Raw genomic sequence first — 25,399 nt, forward strand, 5'->3', positions numbered from 1 at the left:
CCTCCAAAAATAGGCCCCCTGGTAGTCAGGCGGTGAGCAATAAGAGCACCAAGGTGATAGGATGTTTGACCAGTAAGTGCAATATTCATGAAAGCAAGATGGTAGCTAGAGATATTACTAGTGTTCTCCCTACCAAGAATGCTAGTAGCAATGTAGTATGCAAAATACTTAATGGCGGGGAGTTGAATGTTCCTTATCTTGCCCCGCTGAATGGTGCGACAATCATCATCGGTGATCCCTCGGTAGAGCTCCAACAAGTCCCGGGGGTTGTCATCAATCCTACTTGCTGTACCTACAGGGGCAATATCCAAGGCACGACAAAAATCCTTCAATGGCATAGTAACAGGATTACCATAGATCCTGAATGCAACCGTTGGCTCATAATGTTTGTTGTTGAACTGGAAACTCTCGACGAAGATTTTGGTGAGCAAGTAGTATTGCTCCCTTTCATCTCCCATATAGGTGGTTAACCCTGCCCTGTTGACAAGGGTTAGGAAATCCTCCAGTATCCCTGCATTCCTTAGAAAATCATAGCATGGAAAAGTAGAAGCATTAGGAGGACCGTTGTCCTCTTCGGGCGCGAAGCTAGGCGCGATGATGTCTTCATTATATGATCGCCTAATCCGGGTGGCAGCCCTAGAAGGCCTCCCGGTGCTGGTTGTCCCCTTCTTGAACAACTCTCCAAAGCTAAACTTCTTCATAGCTTCTCTGAAATTTTCAACAAATGACATAAAAAATTTGATTTGGTGACATATTATTGAGGGAAACTACCATAGGAACTTGCTAGAGTACTAATCATGCATCAAAACTAGTTCCTACCACTTAGAACAAGCATGCAAGCTCACTAAATATGTTACCTACAGCAGCAAAATATTCAAGATATACTCAACCAAACAAAATTCTACTTGGATGGGCGGAGGAGTCACATACCGAAGAGCAAATGTGCCAAATTTCAGACAGAAATCTGGGCTGAGCAAAGAGATCGAGAAATCTGGAGCTCTGGAGCAAAAACGCGAGAGAGAGGAACTTGGTACGAGTTTTTTCGGGAGAGAGACTGTTCTGGGAGAAAGAGATGACAAAGTGGGGCAAAGGGGGGCCCACACCACATGGTGGCGCGGCCACCTCCTTGGCCGTGCCGGCCTGTGGTTTGGCGCCCTCTGGTGCCCCACAGGTCATCCTCTGGTGCTCCCAGGTGCCTCGTCGAAAAATAGGACCAACGGTATAATTTTTGTGAATTTTTGAAAACTTTGAAAAACGCACATTTCTGGGTATTTAGTTTATTATTACTGGCCAGGAAAAATTTCAAAATCTTCAAATAACTAAAGAACTTTGCAAATTAAAAGTGCTACAGCAACTAGAGCAAGTGGAGGAAGAAAGATATGTTGTTTACCCCCTCTATGCATATAAAAAGTATCCGTTAACAAGGTTGATCAAGTCTTGTCACCAAATAAATTTTACATAGCATAAGAAGAAATAAACCTCAAATCAATCATGTTACCTTGAATTGTATTGATATGGATCCAATCACGAGAGTTTGATATTCTTCTTTAGGCTCATATATAGGACAATCAATAGTTCCCACTTTGATAGTTCTCACATTAGAAATAGTATTAACTCCACACGCTTTCTCAATCCTCTTGGGAAAATAAACGGTATGTTCCCTGTCATCAACATTGAAAGTAACCTTTCCTTTGTTGCAATCAATAACAGCCCCTGCGGTGTTAAGAAAAGGTCTCCCAAGAATAATAGACATATTATCATCTTCAGGCATTTCCAACACAACAAAATCAGTTAATATCAAGCAGTTAGTAGTAACTTGAACAGGAACATTCTCACATATACCAACAGGAATAGCAGTAGATTTATCAGCCATTTGCAAAGATATATCAGTAGGTATCAACTTATCTAAGTAAAGTCTCTTATAAAGAGAAAAAGGCATAACACTAACACCGGCTCCCAAATCACATAGAGCAGTTTTAACATAATTATTCTTAATAGAACAAGGAATAGTAGGTATACCTGGCTCGCCCAACTTCTTTGGAATTTTGCCATTGAAAGAGTAATTAGCAAGCATAGTGGAAATTTCCTCATTGGGGATTTTCCTTTTGTTAGTAACAATATCTTTCATATACTTTGAATAAAGAGGCAATTTAATGGCATCAGTCAAAGGGATTTGCAAGAATAAAGGTTTCATCCAATCGCAAAATTTATTATAGTGTTCTTCTTCCTTTGATTTTAGTTTCTTAGCAGGAAAAGGCATTTGCTTTTGCACCCAAGGTTCTCTTTCATTACCATGTTTCTCAGCAATAAAATCTTCTTTAGTGTACTTTTTATTTTTAGCATGCTTTTCAGGTTCTTCTTCAACCTCTTCTTTATCAGGAATATCATTCTTATCATTATCTTTATCATTATCATGTTCATTACCACTTTCAGTTTCAGCATCAGAAATAGAAATACTATTAGGATCATTAACAGGTTCAGAGGATTCTACAACATTTTTATGTTTCTTCTTCTTTTTCTTCCTAGAATGAGCACTAGGTTCAATGCGTTGAGAATCTTGTTCAATTCTTTTGGGATGCCCTTCAGGATATAGAGGATCCTGGGTAGAGACACCACCTCTAGTTGTTACTTCATAAGCATGTTTCTCTTTAGAATTATTCCCTAACAAGTCATTTTGCACTTTAGTGAGTTGATCAATTTGAGTTTGAATCATATGAAAATGTTTAACAAGCATCTTAACATCATTGGAGGTTCTCTCCACAATATCATGCAATTCACTAATAGCTTGAGAATTTTCCATTAAATGATTCTCTACTCTCATATTAAAATTTTCTTGCTTAACAATATAATTATCAAACTCATCTAAGCATTGTGCAGAGGTTTCGAATACGGAATATCTTCCCTAGTAAAGCGTTGAAGGAGTTTACCTCAATCATGGATGAAGGGGAATTATCTCACATATATCTTCTATAGGAGGTAGATTCTTCACATCTTCAGATTTAATACCTTTCTCCTTGAGAGACTTCTTGGCTTCCCTCATATCTTCATCATTCAATTTAATTAAACCCCTCTTCTTCAATATTGGAGTTGGAGTCGGTTCAGGCGTAGTCCAATCATCATGATTCCGGCTTATTTTAGCCAATAATTCTTCAGTCATTGCCCTGAGTTCTTTTCCTGAAAACACAACCAGCACAACTATCCAGGTATGCCCTAGACTCAATGGTTAGTCCACTATAAAATATATCAAGTAAATCATGCTTTTCCAGATCATGCTCAGGTCGAGCTCTAATAAGAGAGCAAAATCTCGACCAAGCCTCAGGCAATTTCTCTTCATCTTCCTGATTAAAATTATAAATTCTCTGCAAAGCAATATGTTGAGCACTAGCAGGAAAGTATTTGCGGAAGAAAACATCAAGCAATTCTTTCGGACTTTTAATAGAATTTGGTGGCAAATTATTATACCAAGTTTTAGCGTCATCCTTTAATGAGAATGGAAAGATTTTAGCAACAAAGTAAGTACGCATCTTGACATCATCAGAAAACAAGCTACTTAGAGTAGATAATTCAGTCATGTGTTCAACAGCACTTTCTTTTTCAGTACCACAAAAAGGTGTTTTCTCAACAATAGCTATATGAGATAGATCAAGAGAAAAATCATAATCTTTATCCCTAATGTTTATAGGAGATGTGGCAAACTTAGGATCAGGAGACAGTTTATATCTAACAGCATGTTCTGCAAGCAACTTTTTAATTTTTCTTGCATCGTAGTAGCATTGCATTTTTCAATAAAATCATCATTAAGCTCCACATAATCTTCCTCAGGATCATCACTAAAATAATCAAGTTCAGGTGAACTAACAGGTGTAGTAGCATTAGGAGTTTCAGTATTTTCAATTTGTCTAGACCTAGCAATTGTAGCATCTAGAAAAGATCCCAATGAACCACTATCATCAAGCACAGCAGAAACATTATCAATATTATGAGAGTTTTCAGATTCAGCAGAAGTACCCGCATGCGAAGCATGTGGCGGTGAAACAAGTTTATCAATCACAGATGGTGAATCAAGAGCAGCAGAGGTATTCAGAATTGTACCTTTTCTTGTAGTGGATGGTAATATGGCGATCTTAGTATCGCGAGGTTTACCCATGATGGAGAATTTGCAGCGAACAATATTAATCCAAGTGAACTTCCAAATAAAGCTATGCTCCCCGGCAACGGCGCCAGAAAATAGTCTTGATGACCCACAAGTATAGGGGATCGCAATAGTCTTCGAGGGAAGTAAAACCCAATTTATTGATTCGACACAAGGGGAGACAAAGAACACTTGGAAGCCTTAACAAATGAGTTGTCAATTTAGCTGCACTGGAAACAGACTTGCTCGCAAGAGTTTATCAAGAGTAACAGCTTTATAGCAAAGAGCAGAGTGAAATAACAAATAAGAAAGTAACAGAGACAGCAGTAGTGATTTTAGTAAACAAAGCAGGATTAAAATACCGTAGGCACGGGGACGGATAACGGGCGTTGCATGGATGAGAGAAACTCATGTAACAATCATAGCAGGGCATTTGCAGATAATAATAAAACGGTGTCCAAGTACAAAGCAATCAATAGGCATGTGTTCCATATATAGTCGTGCGTGCTCGCAATGAGAAACTTGCACAACATCTTTTGTCCTACCAGCCGGTGGCAGCCGGGCCTCAAGGGAAACTACTGGATATTAAGGTACTCCTTTTAATAGAGTACCGGAGCAAAGCATTAACATTCCGTGAACACATGTGATCCTCACATCACTACCATTCCCTCCGGTTGTCCCGATTTGTCACTTAGGGGCCATCGGTTCCTGGACAATGACATGTGTATACAACTTATAGGTAAGACCATAAACAATGAATATCATGATGAAACAAAAACATGTTCAGATCTGAGATCATGGCACTCGGGCCCTAGTGACAAGCATTAAGCATAACAAGTTGCAACAATATCATCAAAGTACCAATTACGGACACTAGGCACTATGCCCTAACAATCTTATGCTATTACATGACCAATCTCATCCAATCCCTACCATCCCCTTCGGCCTACAGCGGGGGAATTACTCACACATGGATGGGGGAAACATTGCTGGTTGATGTAGAGGCGTTGGCGGTGATGACGGCGATGATCTCCTCCAATTCCCCGTCCCGGCGGAGTGCCAGAACGGAGACTTCTGGCTCCCGCGACGGAGTTTCGCGATGTGGCGGCGTTCTGGAGGGTTTCTGGCGACTTCGACTTCTCCCCGTGTGTTTTTAGGTCGAGGCCGATAAGTAGTCCGAAGGAGGGCGTCGGAGGCCGGCCGAGGGGGCCACACCACAGGGCCGCGCGGGCCCCCCCTGGGCCGCGCCGCCCTATGGTGTGGGGCCCTCGGGTCTCCACCTCAATTGTCCTTCTGGCTCCGTTAGTTTCCTGGGAAAATAGGGCCTTCTGCATAAATTCCGAGGATTTTCCCGAAAGTTGGATTTCTGCACAAAAACGAGACACTGTGAAAGTTCTCACGAAAAACAGCGTTAGTCCGTGTTAGTTGCATCCAAAATACACAAATTAGAGGCAAAACAATAGCAAAAGTGTTCGGGAAAGTAGATACGTTTTGGACGTATCAGGGTTCTTCTCATCTTTTGGCTTGTTCACTGTGTTGGTGTTTTTCGAAGCGTCGTTGATTTCACCAGAGGTCTGGGCAGCGATTGTCATTGTCTTGTTGCCTCCTATGTCTTCCGTATCATCAGCTGCCAAAGCTTTTGCTGCCGAAGCTTGGGCTGTCGAAGCTTTTGCTACCGAAGCTTGGGCTGCCGAACTTTGTGCTGCCGAAGCTTCAAGAGCGAGGTCGGCTGGCTTCTTGTTTGCTCCTTTGACGCGTTCTTCTTCCTTATTATCGCGTGACGATGACTTCGAAGGAAGGTCGGTAATTTCCTGCCTCAGACCAAACTTAGCAGCAATCCTTTGAAAGTCTCGATCACAATTGTCCGAGCGTGAGAAACTTCCATAGACTGTAATGTTTGTCCCGTTGCTCCCAGGCATTTTTAGCTTGAGGTATGCGTAGTGCGGTACAGCCATGAACTTGGCATAAGCTGGTCTCCCGAGTATAGCGTGATACTGCGACTCTCAGTTCACGACTTCGAACTTGATCTTTTCCTTCCTGAAGTTGTCGGGTTTGCCAAAGATGACGTTCAGGTAAAATTTGCCAAGAGAATACGCCGGTGAAGTGGGGAGAATCCCATGAAAGCGGGTGCCCGATTCTTCTAGCATTCTCATGGTGATCCCCATACTCTTGATTGTGTCGAGAAATATCAGGTTTAGTCCACTTCCACCATCCATGAAGACTTTGCTCATCTTGAATCCCCCAACCTGTGCCTCAACTACTAGAGCAGCGTGTCCTGGTTTCGGTATGGTCATCGGGTGATCTGCTCGGCTGAATGTGATATTCTGAGATGACCACTCGACATAGTCAGGGATGTTCGCCATGATGCTTTCTGCCAGGTTGATTTCTCGGGTGAGCTTCTTCATTTCTCTTCTTGAAACACCTGTCCTGTGGATCATACTCATCTGCCCACGTGGTGGTGGAAATGCCTCGTTGGGTTGATGAGGTTGAGCCTGCTGGACCTGATGCTGTGGTGGAGGTGGTGGTGGTGGTGGTAGCGGTTGCCGACCTGCCTGTTGGATGAGTTTGTGCATGTCAATGAACTGCCGACAGTCCCTGAGCAAGTGGCTTGACTTTGTTTTGCCGTCCTTAGAATCGGTATACGAGTGCAAGTAACAGGGAGCGTTGATCTGCTCAGCGTAGGGCAGTTCGGGAGTCCTCTGTTGCCGTGGTTTATAATTGCCATGGTTCCCAGAGTTGTTCCGGTTACCGTCCTGTCGATCGTCTCGTATGTTTGTCCTGCCGATCAGAGTACCCTGCGACTACTAGATTGTTGTCGTCATAGCTGCGGTTCTTCCTTCTCTTGTGGCGATCCCTTCGTCCACCCGAGTCGTTCTTCGGCTGATCATCGTCTTCGTCGTCACTGCGCTGTCGCGGCTTTCGTACGTTGTCCTCGCCATCTGCCCAGCTGTTGGCGATTTCCATTAACTTGGTTATGGTTTTTGGCTTTTTGCGTCCGAGTTCTTCTATGTAGCTTTCACGTCGGATGCCATCGTTGAAGGTGTCGATTGCTCTGTCAACAGATACATCCTCGGCAGCATTTAGGAGCTTGGTGAATCTCCCGATGTATGAGCGCATCGATTCCTTCTGCTTTTGCTGTCAATGCCGTAACTCTTCAATCCCGATGGGCCTTTTGTACGTTGCTTGGAAATTGGCAACGAAAGCGTCTACTAGGTCGTCCCATGATTTGATGGAACCTTTCGGTAGATCCCTTAACTAGGCTCGCGCTGAATCCTTTAGGTAAAGCTGCAAGCACTGCATTGCTGCTATCTGATTTCCCTTGTGCAGGATCACAGTTTGTAAATAGTCGTCTATCCAGGACCTTGGCTCTTGCTGCCCATCGTATTTGGCAGTGTCGATAGGGGTGGGTTTGAATTTCCTTGGCGGCATCACCTCACGGATTTTATAGCTTAAGCAATCGGCTCCCCTTAGCTCGCCATCGTTCTCCTTACTCTCATCCAAAGAATCACTGTCATACTCCTCCCTAGCGGCGCGTCGTCGCCTTGCTTTGTCGATCCTGCTCTGGGTGATTTCATCGCGAGCATCTCTCGCATGATGCTTTGAGCCACTAACCTGCAACGTGGTCTTTTCCTTCCGCGGGACCAGATTGTCTCCCAATATTGCGAGACTTTCTAGGGCACCTCGGTGGGCTTGAGCCATGGAGCCTTCAGGGCGCTGATTGATGAGGTATGCGGCGAGGTTGGCGGTTGCTCCCGCGACGGTTTTTGGCCGTGGCATGCCCGCGGTGTCTGTGGTCATAAAGGACATGGTTAGATTCGATGTTATTTCTCTAGCATCGTCTTCCGAGAGCCTGGATAGTCTTGATTGGTGTTTGCCTGCCCCCTGAGTACTTCGAGAGGCGCTTCCTTGCGAGCCTCTTCGTCGTTCGCTGGATCGGTCTGCCGCAGATAGGCGTCTCTCGAGGGTGGCTTGTTCTTTGGATAGTCGTTCCCGGTTTTTCTCCAACATGGAGCGGTAAGCGTTGAGGGTGCCAACCGTGGTTCCTGCCGGGAGCGGCGTGTTGTTAAGCACGGCTGCCTTGGCTGCTACCCACTCCTCCTCTGCGATGGTGTGGTCGTTGTTGTTGTTGCTGGCGCTATTCTCAAAACTAGCTCGCCTGCTGGAACGGGGGGGGGGTGCGATCTTCGTCTCCCCGGTTAGCAACATAAACTTGGTGGTGCGCCACTTCCCGGGTGACACCTTTGGCGATGTTGTCGACATTGTCCTCTCCCGATGAATACTGGGCGTTGCAGATGACGGTGTGTCGCTCGATCCCAGCCCGTGCCTGGTGTCGCAGTTCAAGCAGTAGTACGAGGTTAACTCCGAAGACGCGGGATTGTCGGATCCAACCGACATGGAAGACGCTGAATGGGGAGTCGAGGGCGTGGGCGAACTCGTCGAGCCTGTCGGACCAGCCGAAAGGTCGAGTGATGATGACACGCTTGGACTCGTCGATCTGGAAGTGGGCGACTCCAGCAGCCAAAGGATTCCTTCCGAGTTTACGTTGTAGTGGACGCTCCCGAAGGTCATCTCCATGTTGCCTTGTAGATCGGAGAAGGTAGAGCGAGACGAGTCGCTGTGCGGGGTGAATTCATAGGAGCCGAAGCGAATCGGGCTTCCTAGGTTTGGCGATATGGTGTTGATGAAGTTGCTGACAACATGACGGGCTCTGCCGATGTCCGATCTTGTGCCGACAGGGTTCCCACAGACGGCGCCAATTGTCGAGGGTACTCCTCGGCAATGCCCTCCGATTGGGGCTTAGGGTTAACGGAATCCTGCAAGCTGACACGAGACATCGGTTCACAAACAAGCGGGGAGAGCGATTTACCCAGGTTCGGGGCCCTTGATGAGGTAAAACCCTTACGTCCTGCCTGTCTGATCTTGATTATGAAGAAATTGGGTTACAATGGGGTGCCGAATAGTTCGGCTGAGATCTCGTTGAGAGGCTAAGTACTACGGCGACCTAGCTCTAGACTTCTGATGGCTAAAGTTGCTATGATGGATTGTGTCCCTCGACAGCCCCTCTCCTAGCCTTTATATAGGGGGGCCAGGTCTCAAGAGGTTTAACCGAGTACGACTAGGTTTACAGTAATTTTAAATCTAATGTTTCCTTGTTCGGCTGCTTCCTTGTCTTGCCCGCCAAGGAATCTTCTGGTACGCCATCCAGGTGGCCCGCCTTGCCTCCAAGTGCCTTCATGGGCCTCCAACTAGACAATACGGGATAGGGCAATGTCGGTTACCCGAAGGGTAATGCCCACGTCACCTGTAGCGAAGCTAAAGTCTGAGAATTTTGTTAGCAATAGCTGCATTTTTCGATTATGAGATTTGGCAGATGGGTGTCAAAACGGCGTTCCTTAATGGTGACATTGAGGAAGAGTTGTATATGGTACAACCCAAAGGTTTTGTCGATCCTAAAAATGCTGACAAGGTATGCAAACTTCAGCGTTCCATTTATGGACTGAAGCAAGCATCCCGGAGTTGGAACCGACGCTTTGATAAGGTGATCAAAGACTTTGGGTTTATACAGACTCATGGTGAGGCCTGTATTTACAAGAAAGAGAGTGGGAGCTCTGTAGCATTCCTTATATTATATGTAGATGACATATTATTGATTGGGAATGATATAGAACTACTAAGCAGTGTTAAAGGTTATTTGAATAAGTGTTTTTCAATGAAAGACCTTTGTGAAGCAGCGTACATTTTAGGCATCAAGATTTATAGAGATAGATCAAGACGCCTAATAGGGCTTTCACATAGTACATACTTGGACAGGATTCTAAAGAAGTTTAGAATGGATGAAAGCAAGAAAGGGTTCTTGCCTATGTTGCCAGGTAAGGTCTTGAGTAAAACTCAAGGTCCGGCTACGGCAGAAGAAAGATAGAGGATGAACAAGATCCCCTATGCGTCGGCAGTAGGCTCTATCATGTATGCCATTCTGTGTACCAGACTGGATATCACACATGCTGTTAGTTTGACCAGCAAATATCAAAGTGATCCAGGAATGGAACACTGGACAACGGTCAAGAATATTCTGAAGTAGTTGAAAAGGACTAAGGATATGTTTCTTTGTTATGGCGGTGACCAAGAGCTCGTTGTAACCAGTTACACCGATGCAAGTTGGAACACTGATCCTGATGACTCTAAGTCTCAGTCTGGGTATGTGTTTATATTGAATGGTGCTGCAGTAAGCTGGAGAGTTCCAAGCAGTGCACGGTGGCGAAGTCTTCAACTGAATCGGAATACATAGCGGCTTCGGAGGCTTCATCGGAATCGGTATGGATGAAGAGGTTCATTGTTGAGCTTGGTGTGGTTCCTAGTGCATTGGACCCATTAGTAATCTATTGTGACAACATGGGTGCCATCAACCAATGCACAAGAACCAAGGTCACACAAGAAGCTGAAGCATATCAAACTGCTTTTTCATTCGATTCGCGAGTACATCGAAGATGGTGAAGTAAAGATTTACAAAGTACACACAGATCTGAATGTGGCAGATCCGTTGGCTAAAGCTCTCCCTAGGGCAAAGCATGACCAACACCAGAATGCCATGGGTGTTAGGTACCTTACAATGTAATCTAGATTATTGACTATAGTGCAAGTGGGAGACTGTTGGATATATGCCCAAGAGGCAAGAATAACGTGGTTATTATATATCTTTGTGTGTATGATAAATGTTTGCATACCATGCTATAATTGTATCAACCGAAACATTGATACATGTGTGTTATGTAAACAACAAGGAATCTCTAGTAAGCCTCTTGTATAACTAGCTTGTTGATTAATAGATGATCATGGTTTCGTGATCAAGAACATTGGATGTTATTAATAACAAGGTTATGTCATTAGATGAATGATATAATTGACACACACCCAAATAAGTGTAGCATAAGATCACGTCATTAAGTTCAATTTGCTATAAGCTTCCGATACATAGTTACCTAGTCCTTTGACCACGAGATCATGTAAATCACTTATACCGGAAGGGTACTTTGATTGCATCAAACGCCACAGCGTAAATGGGTGGTTATAAAGATGGTATTAAGTATTCAGAAAGTATGAGTTGATGCATATGGATCAAGAGTGGGATTTGTCCATCCCGATGACGGATAGATATACTCTGGGCCCTCTCGGTGGAATGTCATATGATTAGCTTGCAAGCATGTGACTAGTTCACAAGATATGATATGCCATGGTACGAGTAAAGAGTACTTGTCGGTGACGAGATTGAACAAGGTATGGACATACCGATGATCAAACCTCGGACAAGTAAAATATCGCGTGACAAAGGGAATCAATATCGTATGTAAATGGTTCAATCGATCACTTTGTTGTCGTTGAATATGTGGGAGCCATTATGGATCTCCACATCCCGCTATTGGTTATTGGTCGGAGAGGAGTCTTGACCATGTCTACATAGTTCACGAACCGTAGGGTGACACACTTATGGTTTGATGTCGTTTTAAGTAGATATGGAATATGGAACGGAGTTCGAATTTTGTTCGTAGTCTTGGATGGGATCCAGGACATCACGAGGAGGTCTGGAATGATCCGGAGAATAAGATTCATATATAGGAAGTCACTTTCCAAGTTTGGAAATGATCCAGTGCATTTATGGAAGGCGCTAGAATGTTCTAGAACCTTCCGGAAGAAATCACCATGGAAGGTGGAGTCCCGGTTGGACTCCACCAACCCTAACCAGCCAACCAAGTGGGAGAGTGGATTCCATGGTGGACTCCACCTCCTTGGCCGTCCAACAAGGAGGGAAAGGGAGGAGTCCCTGTCCCCCTAGGTTTCGTCCATATGGCAGTTTTGAATTGGGGTCTTATTCGAACTTTTGGGCAAAGCCTTAGGGATTCCACCTATATAATGAGGAGGAGAGGGAGGGGGCCGGCCACACCAATCCAGCCCCACCCCAAGGGCTCCCGGCCAGGCCGGCGCCCCCTCTCCCCAAACCCTAGCCACCTCCCTCCTCCCACTTCTCCCGTAGAGCTTAGGCGAAGCCCTGCCGGAGATCTCCACCGCCACCGACACCACGCCGTCGGGCTGTCGGGATTCCGAGGAGGATGTACTGCTTCCGTTGCCCGCTGGAACAGGGAGAAGGACGTCGTCATCAACACCGAACGTGTGACCGAGTAAGGAGGTGCTGCTCGACTGTGGCACCGTCAAGATCTTCTACGCGCTTTTGAAAGCGGCAAGTGATCAACTACAGCAACAACGAGATCTAATCTCGTAGGCTTTGGAAATCTTCGATGGTTAGTCTCATGATCTTCTCGTTGCTACCATCTTCTAGATTGGATCTTGGCTTGTTATTCGTTCTTGCGGTAGGAAATTTTTTGTTTTCTATGCTACGAATCCCATCAAATATGGAGACTCCTCACATGATATTTTTAGATGTTTTTAGAGAGGAAGTCTCCCACCGTCAAGAAACGGTGAAGACGTCCAAATTCGAAAACGCAATAGAAGATGCATGCGGATTCCGTTTTCAATGAACTTGGGCTTGTTGTAAAGCTAGCAACAAGCTCAAGAACCTCTCACAGAGAAACACTAAGAAGCAATAGGGATATGCAAAGTATGCAAAGGATTGAGCTCCCTAAGACGATGCGATCAAGTTACCCAACCGAAAGCCCCTCTTGATAGTGCGGCTATCTATCCTATAATCTGGTCTCCCAACAACCACCTTGAGACCGGTAAAAGGAAAACCTAGAAAGGCCATACCTTTGCCTTGCGCATCCCGCTTTATCTTGATGATAGCGCTTCAAGCTTCACTCAAGCCGGAATGCCTTACTTGATCATCGTTACTTCGTGAAGACTCACAAATGCTCCCCCATACACTATGATGGGAAAGCTCTATTGATGTACATATTCACATGTCCATTATCATCAAATGGACGACAAGCTTCAAGCATATGATCCTCTCGAGATGCTCAACTTGAACTTGCCCAACTCAACCTTGATGACGATCACCACTTGCCGTCATCCTCTCATGGGCATACCACGTGACTTCACGTGGCACATTCTTCATGCTTCATGTGTTGATCAAACTTGAATCTATTCTTCACTCTTTGTATTGGTCAACCTTGTATCTTCTCATTCTCTATCATACTATCATGATCGATGATCTTGATGCCAATACACAAGGTGTATCTTTATCTTCATGGCATCCATACTTGAATCCAGCACATGGAATACAAGTAGTACCTATGGAATATTCCTTCATATAAACTTAATGAAAACATTAGTCCATAGGGGTTGTCATTAATTACCAAAACCACACATAGGGGCAATGTACCCGTACAATACGCACAATGCCAAACATGTCGACGAGCTACACACCTTTCTTCCTGGTCTATGGAGCGGGAGCCGTCATGCCCACGGACATTGATCACGACTCGCCACGCGTCGTGAAATACTCGGAAGAAGAAAACGAGTTCGCCCATCATGACAGAGTCGACCTCCTCGACGAGGATCGAGACCTCGCACTCTCCAGGACAGCCATATAGCAGCAGGGCCTTCGGCGCTATCACAGTCGCCGCGTTCGCATTCGCTCCTTCCAGGAAGGCGACCTTGTCCTCCGGCTAATACAGGATAAGAAGGGGATGCACAAGCTATCTCTACCATGGGAGGGGCCGTTCACCGTCAGGCGCGTGCTCGACAATGATGCCTACTACCTCAGGATGTGCGCAAGGACGACGACGGCAACCCGCTCAACCGAGAGGTCGAACGCTCTTGGAACGTAAATCTCCTCCGCCGCTTCTACACATAAATCTCCATGTAAAACGCCAGTCGATTATCAATAAAGATATTGCTCACTCCATTCGATCTCCAGGTCGCTGACCTAACATTTTAACCATGCCTCGAACGAACATATCTCCCAAGTCGCCGATACGAGTTGGACGCCAAGCTGCGCAGCTCCGAAGCTGGGAAAATTTCGCTTGCTTCTACTGATAGAACAATCCACAAACAGCTAAGTAGCTCGGCTAAAAAAGAGAAGCGGCTGACAGACCAATCGCAATCCCAGGACTGACCCAGTCACCCCCCTTTACGCCACAATGCAAAAACGGCAATTGGACCTTTTAGTACGGTCGCCTGCTCGACCAGCCCCTCGGGCCCTAGCAACCGACCAATGCTACACTATACAACATTTACTCGCCCTCCTCTACCTTAGGATTGGTGACTTGTAAAGCTAATTACTACGGCCAGGTACTCCGCAAAACGGGCCCATGGCTCGCCAAGGAAAAACGCCGAGTCAAGAACCTCCTTTGGGGTCGCCACGTGACTGGCTCACCATGCCACGACGAGTGGCACGCTACCTAACAGCGCATTTTTTCATTCGCCTTTCTCCTCGGCCTTTGAAGCAGCGACTCGCACAAACGACTACATACTGCGACTGAGGACTTCGCAAAACGAAGCTGCAGCTCGAACAGGAAAACATTCACAACGAGAGAGCCTTCATCGGGGTCACCCAGCGATCGGCCCCTCGGGTCCCAACGAGTAGGCACGCTAACAAACAACGACCAACACAAGCCAAAAAAAAAAAACACAGTCGCCCTCGACGACCAGAACTAGTTGACTGGGGACTTGGCCAAAAAGTCACAAGGTATAAAATGTACATATTAAACATACTATTATCATTACTCAAAAGATCCCCGAGTCGCTCATGTCGACTCACGGGCGCACATTGTCTTATTAGAGGCGTTGGCCTTGGGATTGATCACTGGCTCCACGCCCATGTCGCCGTAGGTAAAATTTGGCACGTACTTAACAACATGGTATGTTGTCAGCATCTTGTTGGCGACAACGTGGAATAACCGCTCAGCAGGGAAGTCCTACGGCTTCTCCTCGGCATGTTCCTTATCGACATCCTCCGGGGCGGTTTGGCTGGTGATGTGCGACTCCAGGTCCGATGTTGCCAACATGCGGTCGGCATACGGTCGGACCAGCTCCATCAGCCGCAACACCTCCGCAATGTCGAAGTCGCCGGTCTCAGAGGGGAACCACTTCATCACTTCCTCCACTCGCCGTGGTGATCTTGGCGAGCGCCTTCCGGTACTCGGCCTCGGTCCACTCGGCGACTGTGGAGCGGGTGCAGTCGTTCTGCCCCCGGTACTCCCACATGTAGTGGCCCCGGCTTCGCAAGGGGATCATTCGCCCGGCGAGCAAACAGTTGTAAAGGTTGGCGGCGGTCAATCCTGAGTCCTTCAGTGTTTTGATCGCCACCCACATCTCCTTCACCACCTCCTCCTGCTCGCGCGGTAGCGACCACACGTTCAGTCACCGGCGGCACACTCGGCTCGGGCGAGTACTAAGGGATGCCGACCTCGCCTTTCTAAGTATGCTTCTTGACGTAGAACCAGTATTTGCGCCATTGCACTTGCGCCTTCTTCGGGAGCGCCATGTCGATGAAGGCCTCCTCAGACTTCACCTGGAAGGTGATCCCCCGTTCAGGACGAGCGATTGATCGCTCTTTCTCACCTGAGCCGCCCGCCCATGGAAGATGGAGACCCAGAGTGGGAAGTAGGGCAGGCACCCAGATAGCACTCGCACAGCGCCACGAACAGCGAGATCTGCTGGACGCTGTGCGGACCGAGATCGGAGATCTTGATGTTGTAGAATGCGAGTAATCATCGTAGGAAGTCCGAGGTCGGCACCGCGAAGCCGCGGTCGAGGAAGCTCATGAAGATCACGAACTCCCCCGACCTTGGCAGCGGCTTCGTTTCGCTCGCCGCCGGCACCCGCCACCTCTCGCGGTTCATCTCAGGGATGATGCCCGCGGAGATGTACGGAAGGAGAGCCTCCTTGGTCACCTTGGACTTCGACCACCCTTTCGTTGCCATCACTACGATTAGAGCTCGGAGGAGGATGGATTGGAAGTTGTGGGCGAAGAGACAGAGGAATGGAGGAGGAGAAGAAGAAGAAGAAGTGAGGTGGAGTGGTCCTCGCTAGGTCATGGATTGGTTACTTATACCTCTCCACTCGCCCCGAATCAGGAAGGAGATTCGTCGTTCAATGTCGTTCCGCAATCGGTGCCTGAGGATCAACGGCCGAGATTCGCGGCGGAGTCACCTGTGCGGCCGTTAGCTAGCCGTTACCCGTCACATCCAACACAACGGTCAACTACGGAGCAACGGATTGTGCCTCGGTCAACGTGAAACTAGCCGTTGAAACCGCCATGTGTGTCCCCTAGACGATTCACGCCAACTGACATGCGTCGATAGGCTCACACGACTGCCTTCCGCCGACTGGTACTTAACAAATCATCTACACCGATTGACATGTGTCGACTGGTATGCGCCGGCTGGAAAACTCCGACTGGCTCGTTACGACTAAGGGCCGATGTCCCGTTTGTTTCTTTTATTTCAGGAGCCCGCCGTCGATTCGCCTCGACCCATCGCCAAACCTCTTCGTGCCTCATCACCAGCGCGCTCGGGGACTAATGATGGGGATATGCCCAAGGGGGTGCATCATAAGTCTCACTCGCCGAAGGAGAGAAGGCCCAGAAGAAGATCCAGTCGGCAAGGGGGACTGGGCCTAAAGCCCTGGAGCGACTGGGCTTAAAGTGGCGACTGGAATGGAGGCCCATGCGACTGAAGATCTAGTTACTTGAGCACGGGTGACATAGGCCTCCTCAATGGGCCTGCCGAAGATGGTACCTGGGATTTACTGAAGGCCCACAACTCGATGTTTATGAAGCCCGGAAGCCCAATTAAGAGATAGTTTGAAAATATAGAGTTGCAATAAGAATACTACCTTGTAATTATTACAGGACGAACTGAAAGAGTCTCCCGGACTTTGTAACTTGTACAACACGAAACCCTCGACTCCGCCTCCTATATAAGGGGGAGTCGAGGGAGAATGAGAGGATCGATTTCATTGTCAACACGACCCTAGTTTTCTAGCAGTCGAGTACTTTTCCGGCCGAACCTTCGAGATCTACTTGTCCTCTACTCCTTTACGAAAACCCTAGTCTACAATCTGTAGGCACTGACGAGACGATAACTTGTCAACGGGATAACGTATCCCGAATTTGTAGTAACTGATACGATTTGTCCTTATCATCATGTAACCCTAGATCGGGGGTGCCCATATAAACCCCCGAGCTAAACCCTAGAGGACACATCATGTAAGATCACATCTCACCACCATTGCTCTCGGCGTAGCCGCCGATTGAGTCCCCCATTGTAATTCTCCACTAAGTAATAGATCTAGCAGGACATAGAGCTTTTACTCTCCGGAGGGGCTGACTCTAGGTAAAACCTTGCGTCTTGTGCACCTCGCTCCGCAGATGGCTACGTCTCCTTGCTCCTGCATGAACGAAGTGTTGCACCCTGTAGCACCTAATGTGGTCATTTCCACGACAGCACCGAGTGAGCATTGCCTTCGACAAGCTTCTGGAACACATCGGAGCACTGCATCACATTGATATCATTGTGTGATCCTGCCATGCCGAAGAACGCATGCCAAATCCACAGGTCCTGGTCAGTCACTACCTCAAGCATCACACTGCATGCACCTTTGTGTCTCCTATACATGCCCTGATGTGCAAATGGAGTTCTTCCATGCCCAGTGCATACATTCGGCCAAGCATCCCAGGAAAACCTCTCTATGCATTTTGTGCCAAGATCCGAGTTGTGTCTATCGCATTGGGTGTGCGCAGATGGTATTTTCAAACACCGGCCACAATTACCTTGCAAAGTCTATACATGCAATGAACCGTGGACTCTGCCATGTGCAGATAGTCATCATGTGTATCACCTGCAATTCCATAAGCAAGCATCCGAAGAGCCATCGTGCATTTCTGAATTTTCGAGAAACCAAACTCGCCGACGGCTTCTCTCTTCAGTTTGAAGTAGTCGATCTCCCTCAAATTCTCGACTATCTTCAGAAAGATCTCCCTACTTATCTGGAAACGATGGCGGAATACAGTATCGCCATGCAGTGGATCATCGGCGAAGTAGTCAACGTAGAGCATGAAGTAGCCTTCTATCCTCTACATTGGCTTCCTCTTGCGGCGCCCCAGCGCGGAGCCACCAATGGTCCGTTTGTCCTCCTCGACGATCATGGCCAAGAGGGAGATGGGGATCGCCAGATGTTCGTCGTCTCCAGCGGCATCCCTGGTAGCAGCCGCGATAGCGAGCTCCTCGTCCATGAGCGCGGCCATGACGTCCTCTTCGTCTGAGTCCATCGCCTTGACAAATAGTCAAACACCTCACATGCAAGGTGGGAGCGTGGTGGGGATGGAGGTAGCAGTGGTGGCGGGAGCGGGTGAATGGCGACAGTGGGAAGGGCCGGCGAGGTGGTGAGGGTTGCGGCGGATTGTATGCAACGGTGGAGTCGGTTCCTACCGGCGGCAATTGACCGTCGTGGCGAGGGGTGGTTGCGGCGATGATAATGGTCTTTAGGCGAACAGGGCAATTGACCGTCGTGGCCCACAGCGTTTTCTCACCGCGCCGGCGCCCCCGCTAGCCCCTATATATTGGGTTCGGCCTCGGGGCGCTGGACGGAGAATTGGGCCGTGCCGGCAGAAAAACAAATTTGGGGCCATGGCTGGGCGTCCGTTTTCGCGTCGGCGCCCCCAAATCGCCTATTGAGGGCCTTTGGTGAGGGCGAGTGGAGATGCTATGAGCTCGCAAGTAAGGCTCGTTCCCGCTTTTGCTGCTGGGTAGAAAAACCTGCCCGATTACAGTAGAAAAGCGAAATAGATGTTCTCTTCATCTTGCTCTGCAAAGACCCGCGACGCGCTGGCAACGTTGGGGCGCGGCCATCGCAGGCGCCAAGTCCTGCAACAACCACCACCGTCGTTTATGGCATATCTGCTTTGATCCGTGCTATACCCCTCCTAGCCATCAGAACCACCTTGTCCCACCTCCCATATTTGCTTCAAGCTCTAGATCAAATCATGATCCATGTGGACGAGTAGCCGCGAGGACTATTGCAGCAATGATTTCATGAAAGATTCAACAACCCGCCAGTGTTTTTCGACCACAACCCCAAAATTGAACAACTAGTTGGTCCGCTGGTCTTCATCAACCTCAGCAAGGAGGACTATGATTTTTCTTATTTTATTTTATATTTTATCGTCTAATTTACATTATGTAAATTATTTCATTTATATATCAAACATTATTTTTCAAATATTTGCGTCAGGACATGCTCCTGACCCAAACTGATAAAGAATGGCCGGACAGCCGTTTGTGTGTCCACAGCCCAATCCAAATTAATCAAGTCGAACCTTTTAAAGATTTTGTCTGGAGAATTTTTTAAGTTATCCTAAATCAAAAGTTGGTTTTCGGCAGAAAAGTGGTCGCTCCCTAAGTTACAATCTATACAACATAGTGGAACGGATTGGCTGCTTATTCTCCTTGGGAACTTGCAAAAAGGGAGCATATGTAGAGTCCTTATGACTCTATGGCGCATCTGGCACATCCGTAATGAAATTGTACATGGTAAAAAGCCTCCTCCGATGGAAGCCTCTAGGCAATTCTTGCTGTGCTATATGGATTCATTGCTACAAATCAAATATCATTCTGGCGAAGATATGGTGAAAGGTAAATTCATTATGGATGCTGATGATGCTCATACTATTAATCACAAGGCAGGGGACACGGTCTCGCAGTGGATTGCACCACCTGTTGGCCAGTACACACTAAATACTGATGGTTCCTTCGGAACTGCTGGAGATGCAGGTGCGGGGATGGTTGTCCGTGATCACAATGGTAGCATCATCTTGTCGGCTTGTCGACAACTACGTAACTGTAGAGATGCACTTGAAGCGGAACTATGTGCTGTAAGGGAGGGTCTATCCTTGGCGATGCAGTGGTGTAACCAACCCCTGATCTTGGAGACGGATTGTTTGGAGATAGTCAAAATGATACGGAATGAAGACATAGATCGGTCAGTCTACACGACTCTAGTTGAAGATATTAAATCTTTGCGGAAGGATCGTCACTTTTGCTTTACTCATATTAAGAGAGTTCAGAATATTAGTAGTCATTTTATGGCTAATTATGCTAGGTTAAATAGGCATACGGAATTGTGGCATCTATCCGGTCCGGAGGGATTACGAGACACTTGCCAAGATTTTGTAATCTCTGATATCCCTTGAGTAATGCAAGTATTGGTTCGCAAAAAAAAAAAAAAAAAGTTGGTTTTCGGCTCTCCCGCGTTTCTTTCCCGCTTTTGCAGTACTTCCCGCCATTACCTTAGTCCTTTTGGATACCCCAGAAAGGCTGAGGAGAACCGCTCGCCAAATCCGCCACCATTGCTCACGCTTCCCTCCCCCCTCTCTCGGCCGCGCTTCGATAATCTAGAAGCTTCCCTCAAGAATGGCGTCGACCCCGGATCTCGAAGATGGTCTCACCGACTACGAGCGCCTTCGCGAGGAGAACATCCGCCGAAACGGGGCTATGCTTGCATCCGTCCGCCGCAAGGCCGACGAGCTCTCCGCCGCCATCCGGTCCGCTAATCCTAAACGAGGGCGCGGGCGTCCCCCCGGGCAGACCGGTAAGAAGCCCGGTATTAAGCCCGAGCCCCTGGCCAGCTCCATCGTACTCCGCTCCAGCGGCCCCTCTCCCGCCTACCTCCTCCCGGAACCCCACGGCGGAGGCACCCACCTCTCATCCTCCCTTGCGTCCTCCATCCTTGGGGCTGCCTCGTCTTCCCCAGCGGAGGCCAAGACTCGCGCGGACGATTTCGATGCCGGGAAGGAGCTGGTGCTGAAACCCGCGCACGTGAGGAGGGTGGTGACCTCCCGTGTACTGTCGATGCGGGTCCTTCCGCTCGTCGACCGGACCGTGGTGGCGGCGGGAGACAAGTTCGGGAATATTGGGTTCTGGGACGTCGACGGTGTCTCGGAGGATCAGGATGGCGACGGTACAGGCGTGCTGTACCGCTATTTGCCACACAAGAGCCGTGTGGCGGCAATCGTGGCGCACCAAGCGGCACCACAGAAGGTACACTAGAGAACCGCTGCCTTTTTTCATTTGTGATTGAACTAGAGTATCTAGCTGTGTGTTTCCCGATTGGGTGGATTGATACTTATGCATAGGTTCACTAGCTCGTGTTAGTTTGAGGTACAAATCGAAGTTGTTTATGATAAAGCGAGTAACCTTTATCATTTGGGTTATTGTTAGTCATTTGTCGGGATAACGATGCTTAGAATTGTAGTCACTATTATAAATTTTGCCATGTATCATGGTATTTGTAAAGTCAACTGATCGAAGGAACTCTTTGTTTTGGCCGAAAAACAAAGGACTATAATTAGATAACTTGACTCACCCCGTTTGGCTCATGGATAGTAAGAGTTAATTGACTGAGGTGTGGCGATGTCTACATGAGGTGTGGGGATCGGCGGGCAGTAGGGTTTGTTTGGGTGGCTCTATCTGTGAGTGGTTACAGGACAACATAGGGCAGTGGGTGAAGATGGAAGATGGCAGGTCTAATTGTCATGCTTATATTGATTTTGTCATCCTTGAGCAGCCAATCACCTCTAGGTTAGATAATCTTCATTGTTGCCAGTTTCGAAATATTTCTTCCTTCCGGTTACTGGTTTTTCTTTCATTCTTTTATGTGGCTCTTTGTATCCTAGATGTAGGGTGTGGGGTTTGAATTCTTTCAGATGTGTCTCCTTGATGCGGAGTGTGTTTCTGATAAAAGCTTTCAACATCTAAAAAGGCGATTGTAATTCTTGGACTCCTCGTCAGAGTAATCCATAGGTGCATCTTCTAATCATGTGTCAAGGTAGCTAAATTAGGTTGGATTTATCCTATTTCCCATGCACAAATAGTTATTTAGATGTTGTATATTTTTTTGAACGTCTGGTATCAATTGTAATTCTAATTCTGTTGTGTATTTCATATACTTGGCTTCCAGATTTACAGCTGTAGCTATCAGGGTGAAATTTGTCTTATGGACTTTGAGAAGGAGAACTTTAATATGGTCCATTTGTGTGAATCTCCTGTTTATTCGCTCTGTCAAGCACAAAATCGTGTCAGATGCCTATATTTTGGTGATGGAAATGGTGACCTGACACTTTTCGATGAGCGTGTGGGTAAGGTATCAACCAAATGGGATGTGCATGACGAGAGAATCAACTCAATAGATTTTCATCCGGAGAACACACATATGCTTGCTACCAGTTCAAGGGATCGAACAGCCTGTATATGGGATGTGAGAAGTATGAAAACGAAGGAGCCAGATAGCTTGAAGGTTTTCAAACTTGACGGACCTGTTCAGTCAGCTTATTTCTCACCTAGTGGCTGCATATTAGCAATAACAAGGTACTCTTTTTCTAACCATTTTCCTACTCTTCTTCAGCTTGCTGTTTAACAGAAGGTCTCCCTCTTTGATTTGCAAAACATGTTTCTTGAACCACTATTATGTCATGGCTAGACTCAATAAATATAAGTTGCTGTTAGACTATTTGCGGGTTGTGCCAATATATTGCTAGATTTCTGATTGGCAGATCAACAAATTTCATTGCAATCTGCTGTAATGTGTAGCTTCAGTGTTAAAATATTCTGCGCTGTTACTGACATCTGGATGATAAAATCTTTTTTCTTCTGGATTATTTCCTTTCAAATGACATTTTTCTTATCGTATGCAGCCACAGCCTTCATGGTACTGTTCGAGTATTTAGCATGGATGACTTTGATAAGTCGCATGAGCATAACCAGGCAGGCAGTTTGCTTCATAAATTCAAGTATGACAGCTCGTCTCACTTATTCCATTGATCTTGAATGAATATTTGTTCATGTAACTGATCGAACAAGATTCATTGGTTGCAGGGTAATCTGGGGTTGGAACGACACTGACCTATATGTTGGAAACATGAGTAAGGCAATAGATATTATCTCAGTTGATGTCAATGACAGTGGCCTCTCGGCTCGGAAAAACACATGTCTTTGGAGTGAATATATGACATCCGTTCCATGCCAGTTATCTGCACACCCATATAAAGTTGGCCATCTTGCTTGTGCAAATTGCTGTGGCAAGGTGTTCCTTTGGACCAGTGCTTAAATAAAAAAGATCTCCAATGGCTGACTTGTGAACTGGTCCTGGGCTCCGGGCTCTCTTATTCCTAAGTAATGCTTGAAAGATTACTTTTATTATGATGGCTGTAACATGTTGCTGGAGCCGAAGAAATGTATCATATTTAGTAAGTATAAAAGCAGGGTATATCACTGTCTTTGATGTTTTAGTTGGTGGACCTGCTGAATGTTGTGCTATGAGGAATAGATAGATTCTCTTGACCCGAGAAGTTCTGATATAAAACTGTATTTGCAGTAACAACGCTGTATAGGTTGGTACTCTCTCGCTCTAAATACTTGTCACATGTTCAATGAACCTACACAGATTTTAGCCTACATTCTGCATAAATCTGCCACAAGTATTGGAGGCCAGAGGGAGTAGTATTATACATGCAAATATAAGTATTTCCCCTATCTACCGTGTCATTCTTCTTGTCCTGTGGTGATGCCATAACTGATGTGGTGTGATACAGGATCAGAGTATTGCTGCGTGCTTGCCACATGAAGCCATTGACATGTCATACATAGCTCCTCCGATCAAGATGTTTCTTCTACTTAGTTATATAGGCGAGCTACTTAATTTTAATAGACTAGGAAACTTGCATGTGTGTTGCTACGGTTTTTTTTATTGAATATTAAAGTGTACCATCGTAATTATTTTGCAATACAACACTTGCAACTGAAACTCCAATAGCTTTTCTTTCTCTTCTTATTGTTATGGATGTATACTATGAATAATTGAGCGCTGGTTTGAATGCGCTAACATAAGATAGAAACATGCATACATGTATGGCCCTATGAAGAAAGAAACTTCTAACTTGTGGTATTGTTGGCATATTGGTTTGTCAGCAACTCCTCTAACAGAGCAACAACTTCAGTGTTAGTAATTCCAATGCTAATTTCATCAATTGCATCTAAGATGTGCACATACAAATTAGATTCCTTCTCAATTTTTTTCTTCCTCCCATGAGGAACCGAGAATCAACTTAAGCTATGAATATATTGGTGAACAGTACATACCACATGCATTTTTTAGCATTCACACTTGATCTTCTCTTGTAGTCCTGTTGTTTTCTCCCAATAAAAATTATCATTGTGACAAGTTTACGAGAGAAAAACAGAGACAGGCCCCACGTCGGTTCGGTGTCTCGCGACTGGCAGGGCGACCTGGCGGCGGCGAGATAGCCTGTTGGATGGCGGCGGCTCCGACCACCGAAGGCCGCACGGCTCCTCTGGGTGTGCGGATCGAGTGCGGCGAGTTCGGCTTGGCCGAGTGGACCAGTTTCAGACAGCGCGCTTTGGGGATTCTCCGGAAATCAAGCGATCAACGGAAGTGCCTGGAATTGATGCGTGTGAAGGCTAGAGGATTGTTGGGGCTGGATTCAGGAGGGGAGAAGGACGCCCTTGGCGTGAAGGAAGGAAGAGAGGGGTCGGCTCGGCCGGCGACCTCACTTCCTCAATTTGAGGAGCAGCAGGATGTGCGGCAAGAGGGGATCTCGGAGGAGGTTCTTGTCCAGGTACCTCAGATTGAAATTGAGATATTCAGTAGTGGTGAATGCAGGTTAGGTACTGTGGAATCAAAGCCATGGACTGCAGATGGTAGTTGGATCATCACAGTGACTGAAACTCAGCCCATTGTAGCAGAGATTGTATGCTTTGCAGTTACGGAGTTCAAGTCTGCCAAAGCTACCAAAGCTGATTTGGGCTCTGATGTGAAAGATCATGTGAGAACTCTGTTGGGACATGATACCCTCAGTATTGGCGTGCCACTGTTACAACTTGATGAGGAGCCACCGGATCCTGGGGAAGCAATACTTCAGAACAAATACTATGATAAAAGTGTTCAAAATTATCCAAGAGCAGTAGTGGGTTTTGGTCCTAATCAGGAGATGAATAATGTTGAGCTCTATACGTATAGTCTAAGAGCTTGCCTGACCATTAGTGAGAAGATAGTGTTTTTCAGCATTGATCAGAGAGCTAACATATTGATAGGAGAGGCTTTGGATTTCTCAATCAGCTATAACAAGTCCGGGACCTTGGGCCAGCTTGCGTCACATAACAAACGAAGGCAGGTCCAGTGGTGTCTAGCTAACATTCCGGGACAGTTCGTTTGAGGCATGGGTTTGATAGCAGAGAAAGACAGAGAGATATGAGAACTGACATGGATCTGGCGGTGCTACAGCGTGCGTTACAGGTGCAGTAC

The 25,399-nt window shown here is 46.7% G+C and overlaps 2 protein-coding genes across 2 annotated transcripts; one reads left to right on the plus strand and one right to left on the minus strand.

The window, feature by feature from the left end:
* Positions 1–17,514: 17,514 nt before the first annotated feature.
* Positions 17,515–18,353, minus strand: LOC139832498 (uncharacterized). The gene is made up of 3 exons (XM_071822273.1): positions 18,163–18,353; positions 17,856–18,063; positions 17,515–17,703 (listed from the first exon to the last, which is right to left on the minus strand). The coding sequence occupies exons 1-3, from the start codon at positions 18,351–18,353 to the stop codon at positions 17,515–17,517; spliced, it is 588 nt and encodes a 195-aa protein (XP_071678374.1).
* A 2,071-nt stretch (positions 18,354–20,424) lies between these two features.
* LOC139829708 (uncharacterized) lies at positions 20,425–23,743 on the plus strand. The gene is made up of 4 exons (XM_051360992.2): positions 20,425–21,120; positions 22,040–22,446; positions 22,773–22,868; positions 22,954–23,743. The coding sequence occupies exons 1-4, from the start codon at positions 20,494–20,496 to the stop codon at positions 23,183–23,185; spliced, it is 1,362 nt and encodes a 453-aa protein (XP_051216952.1). The 5' UTR covers positions 20,425–20,493; the 3' UTR covers positions 23,186–23,743.
* Positions 23,744–25,399: the final 1,656 nt, after the last annotated feature.

The sequence above is a fragment of the Lolium perenne genome, chromosome 6, assembly GCF_019359855.2.
Source record: "Lolium perenne isolate Kyuss_39 chromosome 6, Kyuss_2.0, whole genome shotgun sequence".
Classification (NCBI taxonomy): Eukaryota; Viridiplantae; Streptophyta; class Magnoliopsida; order Poales; family Poaceae; genus Lolium; species Lolium perenne.

Excerpts from the sequence above, each read along its gene's own strand:
- LOC139832498 (XM_071822273.1), bottom strand. The coding sequence starts at position 18,353 with ATGGACTCAGACGAAGAGGACGTCATGGCCGCGCTCATGGACGAGGAG. Across the intron at positions 18,064-18,162 it reads CGCCGCAAGAGGAAGCCAAT|GGAGATCTTTCTGAAGATAG; the intron begins GTAGAGGATAGA and ends CCAGATAAGTAG. Across the intron at positions 17,704-17,855 it reads GCATGTATAGACTTTGCAAG|GGCATGTATAGGAGACACAA; the intron begins GTAATTGTGGCC and ends TTTGCACATCAG.
- LOC139829708 (XM_051360992.2), top strand. The coding sequence starts at position 20,494 with ATGGCGTCGACCCCGGATCTCGAAGATGGTCTCACCGACTACGAGCGC. Across the intron at positions 21,121-22,039 it reads ACCAAGCGGCACCACAGAAG|ATTTACAGCTGTAGCTATCA; the intron begins GTACACTAGAGA and ends CTTGGCTTCCAG. Across the intron at positions 22,447-22,772 it reads TGCATATTAGCAATAACAAG|CCACAGCCTTCATGGTACTG; the intron begins GTACTCTTTTTC and ends TATCGTATGCAG.